Genomic DNA, 6,181 nt, shown 5'->3' with positions numbered 1-6,181 from the left:
AACCAAAAAACATGGGCTTGCCTCCCCGGTCCGTGAAAACAGTTACAGAAAACAAAAGGCAGGACAGTGCTGCTTACTTCTTCTCTCTTGCTAGACACAGAACAACTACAAGTCTCAATTATCCCTGCTGTGGCTGATTGAATGAAAGGGAAGCAAATGAGCCATGTTGGTTCCTTATATAGGGGTGGTCCTCAGGTTGGAGCTGGTCCTCTGTAAGCTGCAGTGTTGCCACACTAATTATAGCCACTCCATTTAAAATGCAGATGTCTTCACAAAACAATACACGAGAAACACAATAGGACACATAACACAGAGCTTGCCCAGCAATTCAGATCTGAATTAAATTCCTATTCATTATCTAATCATCCAAGTATTTGCTGATGGCATAAAGTTTCAGGTTGGAATAAAGAAAATGGTTTTTGGCTACAAGCAGCTGTCAAATCAATTCACTTCAGTTTTATTTATACAGGGCCAAATCACAACAACAGTCGCCTCTAGGCGCTTTATATTGTAAGGTAGAACTTACAATAGTGCATACAGAGAAATCCCCAAAATCACATGACCCCTATGGGCAAGCACTTTGGTGACAGTGGGAAGGAAAAACTCCCTTTTAACAGGAAGAAACCTCCAGCAGAACCAGGCTCAGGGAGGGGCGGGGCCGTCTGCTATCCAGCTGTAGGTGGTCGACTTTAAGAAAAATGACAACAATTCCTTCAGAATGTGTGTCACATGACCAAAGCTCTTCATGTGACTTTATTTCCTATTACCTCTTTACTTTGTATGTTGCAGTTGTAGGCACTGTAGGAGGAATGCTGTAAACTAATAATCCACCCAACATGCCTTTTCTCCTGTCAGCACAATCATTATATTCTCTGAGACTTTAACCCCATGGCCCGCTGCCATTTTTTACCTCTTCATGCTGCCTCAGATTTCTCACTGTGTAAAAGTTCAGTACTGTTCAGATTGCTGGCGATGTCCACGTTGCTTTGATGGTCCATAAAACAGCAGTAAACACTGAATAGCTTACGAATCATCGTGTCTAATACTAGCCGCTGGTTTGTGTGGACCACAACAGGTCTGACTGGATGCCACCTTGCATTTTTGTGCCTCCACCAATCAGCAGCAAGCTGAGTGTTTTCTTCCCACTTTAAAGGTTTTACACAATTGTGTTAGTTTTCAGTGAAAGGCTTCCTGTTTTCAGACAATAACCGCAGTTACTGACCAGCTTCTGTGTGATGACTTTGTATTTTAAACATAAACAGCAATTCAAAAAACAGGAAGCAATTTCAGTGGTTTCTAAATCACAAAGAAAGTATTGATGCATATTGCTGAGCAAACAATCTGATATAGTAAACTTTGACGTTCATTACATGTATGATCAAGTTTTTGGTTTTGGTTGTGTGGTTGTCACACTGGATTTTCACTGAGGAACCATTTCCTGGTCTCTTCTTCTGTTTTTCTGTTTTTTAGAAAGTCGAAATGTGCATTTACAGTAAAAGTACAGTAAAAACACATGTGGTTATCTACTCAGAGCAGCAATTTGAAGAGTATTTTTTGATAGCATGGACAGTTAAAAGGTTATGGCAGTCACAATAAGCACATTAATACTTTGCTTATAGCCAAAATTGTGTTGTGTGAGATCCCAGTGACTTTAATAAAGAGACTAAAATCCACCTAGTTCATCTTTGAGTCCATTTGAATGCTTGCAATTCACTCAAGGGACTGATAACTGATACTGAGTCCACAGGGATGGAGTGGAAAGTAGCCCTTGTCTCTTTAAAAAGCCAGCCTGGCAGCTGAACACATTCAATAATCCTTTGAAAAACTGAGATGAGGAAGTGGGAAGTTGAGTTGTGCCTGGTTCTTGTGTAGTACTTACTGTAAATTCATGCAAGGAACTAAAACACAGACATACCTGAAAAACAAGAGGACAAATTTTCAAGGACATAAAGTTCTTCAAACAATGTCAAGCTTTACAGTAGTTGACTTAGTCTGTCTTTAAAATCTCTGATAATCTTTAACTTCAACACTGTTAGTCTTTTGTGAAGAAATGATAAGGGAGTGGAATGAAATTCAATAAAGGGACATTGCAAACGGCATGTTTGCTTATTGTTGCTGGGTGAGTTTCTTTGAGAAGCTCAGTTCCTGATTAAGTAAGTGAATTAGAGCGCATGTGATTCTCTTCCTCTTTCAGTCTGACTCTTTGGCTACGCTGACACATCGTCTGAGAAAGGACAAGCTATGTCTTCCGGACGAACTGTTGCTTCAGGTAAGAGTGAGTGTGGGTTAAATGTATATGGCAGCAATGTTTTCTGAGTTGTAATGCTTAATCTGAACACAGATGGTGCAGGCAGTTAACACAGATCTCTCAAAGGGTAAAATCTGAAAGGGTACGTGGCTACTCTACTGCAAAATAAGTTATATTTAGTCTCTCCGTGCGCTTTCATTGTTGTTATAAAGTTAGAGACTTGTTATCAGTTGAGCAAACTAGTGTTGCAACTCAGGTTAAGACAGATGTGGTTTGTATTGAGTGCACCAACTCTGAGTGTTGAAAACACTGAGATCTGCATTCAGATGAAACATGAAACATACTTGAGCCAAACTGACAAAATTGAGGATGCTTTTTTTTCACTGGGTATAAAGAAAAGTTTTGGTTTCTAGTGTGGGCTGTAAAAACCAAATGATCCTCAATAAAACAACAAAAACAACCCACATTCTTCAGACAGACACACTTTACATTATCATATTTTAGACTTGCACAGAGTCCAGATCTGCCATCCACACATGCAGTGTACTAAAGTTCAAGCAAAGTCAGCAGCAAGAGTGAAGTATGAGTTAGAAATGGTCAGCTTTATTTTGGTTTAGTGGGGAGAATGATACGCTGTAGACAAAAAGCATGTTGCAGCTCTGGTTTAAAGCTGTATGCACATGTAGCTTGAAACACGCAGTGTTGGTAAAGATGGTGGACCATCTTTACGCCCTGACAATCAGCCTAGTTTGATATAGCTGAAGCTCACCCTGCTGACCTCTCAGGGGACATGTGGTTTCATGTGAAGCAATGACTGTTAGCTCTTTCAATGAAGCATGAAATAAACCGCTTTATACTTCTCCTCCACTGTGTAGTACTTCAGTAATGTTGTATTTATCTTCTTTAATTTATTTCTTTCCAATCTTTCTTCGCAATACTGCTCTGTCTGGAATTTTTCTGATGTTCTTGTCCTTTTTTTCCAGCTGCTGAGATGTTCCTGTGCTGTTGGTTGGGTCTGGTGGCTCTCATCCCCACAACCTTAAGCACCAATCCTGGAGTAAAGGTCAGGCTGACAGAAAAGGGCATTGAATATGGTAAGTCTTGTGTAAAAATACTTTTAGAAAAGCACTGATTTCTCCAGGATTTGTTCATCAGATTCTTTTTTCTTTGGTTTTTCTTAGGCAGGCAACTGGGCATGGCTGTCATCCAGCAGAAACTCAGATCTATTAAAATTCCAGACTTTTCTGGGACAGAGGAGGTGTCTCCGATTGGAAAGGTTCAGTATAGTTTGTCAAAGTAAGCCACCAGATTTTTTCTTTTACATGTGTTTAAATTCTGTAGCAAACTGTTATTTTGTCCTTTTCCTTCTTTAACAAACAAAACATTAATTCCTCCAGTATGCACATAGTTAATGTGGGCTTACCAAAGTCTTCAGTGGATCTGGTGCCAGGGACTGGAGTCACACTGTCTATAGGTGATGCCTTCATCAGTCTGAATGGAAACTGGAGGGTCAAGTACCTGCGAATAATGTGAGTGATATAACATTTCTTTAATAGCAAAAATAATTTGGTTGCTTAAAAATATAATATCTGATATCCTTTTTATTTTACTAGAAAGGACAGCGGGTCTTTTGATTTGAATGTGAATGGTCTCAGTATCGCTACGACCATCTCCATCAAGAGTGACGAGACAGGCCGACCAGCGGTCAGTACTGCCAGCTGCTCAGCCACTGTTGGAAGTGCAAAGGTCAAGTTTCATGGTGGAGCAAGGTGAGAAACCCAGCTGTGAGGGAGAAGAGTTTTACTATTTTACCTCATTTTCTTGACAAATGGCAGAATTCCTCTAAATCCTGCTGTTATTGTTTTTGTTTCTCTTTTGTTAGCTGGCTGTACAATCTCTTCACAACGTTTATTGATAAGGCTCTGCGCAATGCACTCCAGAAACAGGTGAGAGCAAATCAGCTACATGCAGCAGAAATCCAGCTTGTGCAACTGACCAGAAGTGTCTCCTCGTGCACAGTGTTTCACATTATCTTTTACTCTGAAGTAAAATGAATAGACAATGTAAAAAGTACATCTACAGATGTCCCAAACTTCACTGTTGCTCATGTACATTGATGAATCAATTTTTTTCACAACTGCTCTTTTGTTTGAAACATTCACCAAAGGTTTAATTTTGAAATGCTGCTGTGAGCCTTTAATAATTACTTTATCGGATACAAATCACTGTCTCCAGATTTCTTCCTGAAAATGATGTTCTTCTTTTAATACTTGTTGTTGCAGATCTGCCCCCTGGTGGCTGATGCAGTATCTGATTTAAACCCTCAGCTGAAAACTCTCAATGGTAAAGTATCCTGTTTAGTTAGTCAATCAGCTGTTTCACTGATGAACATATGAGTGAGCTTCTGTCTCTATGCAGTCTTAGCCAAGGTGGACAAGTATGCAGAGATTGAATATTCCATGGTATCATCACCGACTGTTTTAAAGTCCTCAATAGATCTGAGCTTGAAGGTAAAGAATTATGCAACACTACATTTTTACAGGAATCTAAAGATATCATTTTATTATTTAAAAAAATCTGGAGCATTGTTTTCTGGGTCTTCTTTCTCAGGGGGAATTTTACAACATCGGGAAACATCAGGAGCCTCCGTTCTCACCAGCGGCCTTTAACCTGCCACCCCAGAACAGCAACATGTTGTACATCGGCATGTCTGCCTTTACTGTCAACTCTGCAGCCTTCGTCTACAACAACGCTGGAGTCCTCAGCCTGTCCGTCACTGATGACATGGTAAACTGCTGCCTCCTGAGTCTCATATCTTATTTTCAGGACATCAAACTGATCTCTAACCATTCTCACTTTGTCATGGCAGATACCAAAAAGCTCTCCAATCCGACTCAACACCAAAACATTTGGAGCCTTTATCCCACAGGTGACAACACAATTTGGTATATTTAAAGTATAAATGTTTGGTAGCTTGTCATCTGAATTTCTTCTTTTTTTTCTAGATTGCTAAGCAGTTCCCAGGTCTGATGATGAAGCTGCTGGTGAAGACAGTGAAAATCCCCACACTGACCTTTGAACCCAACAACGCAACAGTCCAGGCCACCACCACAGTGACGGCCTTTGCCATCCAAACCAACTCTACTCTGTCGCCTCTTTTTGTTCTGAACTTGGTAAGTTACCCAGCTGATATGATTTTAAATAGTCTTTGTGGTTTTAGAAAACCATCTGAAATGAGCCACCATTGCCTTGACAGGAGGCCAGCGTGAGTGCCCGTATGTTTGTCAGTGAAATGAAATTGGCTGCAGCTGTCACCCTCAACAAGTGAGTTACTTGGCAAAGAAAAATAGGGCTGAGAGGTCTTTGTTAAGATGAACATCACGTTCTAATTTAGTCTAATTTGTATAGAATGGATCTGACCCTGGCCAAGAGTTATGTGGGAGACTTTCAGGTAAGAAGTGCATTTTTATACAATAACAGTCTGAACCATCAGCAACAACTCAAACTAACCCTACATCTAACCTACAGGTGGGACCACTGGAAAATGTCTTTCAAGGGGTCCTCAAATGGGTGGTGATACCCACAGTTAATGGTGAGTTAATCCTCACTTTGAACTCTAAAGAGGATTTTTCACCAAAAGTTCCTAAAAGGATTTCCATTTGCATTTTCTCAATGCATCCAAAGTCCTGGGGAATATTATACAAACAACTTGAAGGACCTACACAGAGCATACAATGAGCTTTGCAGACGAATGTTTAAGTACTCGAGTTATATACTGTATCCACATGTTCATGTCAAGCCAGTTTTGGACAATGGTAAAAGTAGAACTACAACTCTGAAACAGTATTTAATAAGAACAGACCATAAAAAGCTGCTGTGCAGACCCAATAGCTCTGCCAGGGTATGTAGTTGAAAACATTGGATAGTTATTAC

The 6,181-nt window shown here is 40.1% G+C and overlaps 1 protein-coding gene across 2 annotated transcripts; it reads left to right on the top strand.

Annotated features, from left to right (window-relative positions):
- The first annotated feature begins 2,101 nt into the window (after positions 1–2,101).
- Positions 2,102–6,087, top strand: LOC116327049 (bactericidal permeability-increasing protein-like). 2 transcript variants are annotated; one of them, XM_039611956.1, is made up of 15 exons: positions 2,102–2,119; positions 2,195–2,269; positions 3,232–3,342; positions 3,430–3,544; positions 3,646–3,777; positions 3,862–4,017; positions 4,131–4,194; positions 4,531–4,591; positions 4,667–4,758; positions 4,859–5,035; positions 5,118–5,177; positions 5,254–5,421; positions 5,505–5,572; positions 5,657–5,699; positions 5,777–6,086. In XM_039611956.1, exons 2-15 carry the CDS (start codon positions 2,242–2,244, stop codon positions 5,984–5,986), a joined length of 1,485 nt encoding a protein of 494 aa, XP_039467890.1. In that variant the 5' UTR covers positions 2,102–2,119; positions 2,195–2,241; the 3' UTR covers positions 5,987–6,086. The 2 variants fall into 2 exon arrangements, with proteins under 2 accessions (XP_039467890.1, XP_039467891.1); XM_039611957.1 differs by lacking the exon at positions 2,102–2,119 and having other exon boundaries at positions 2,208–2,269; positions 5,777–6,087.
- Positions 6,088–6,181: the final 94 nt, after the last annotated feature.

The sequence above is a fragment of the Oreochromis aureus genome, linkage group 5, assembly GCF_013358895.1.
Source record: "Oreochromis aureus strain Israel breed Guangdong linkage group 5, ZZ_aureus, whole genome shotgun sequence".
NCBI classification, from domain to species: domain Eukaryota; kingdom Metazoa; phylum Chordata; class Actinopteri; order Cichliformes; family Cichlidae; genus Oreochromis; species Oreochromis aureus.
Note: the sequence above shows the minus strand (reverse complement) of the source record. Positions and strands in the feature narration are given on the sequence as shown.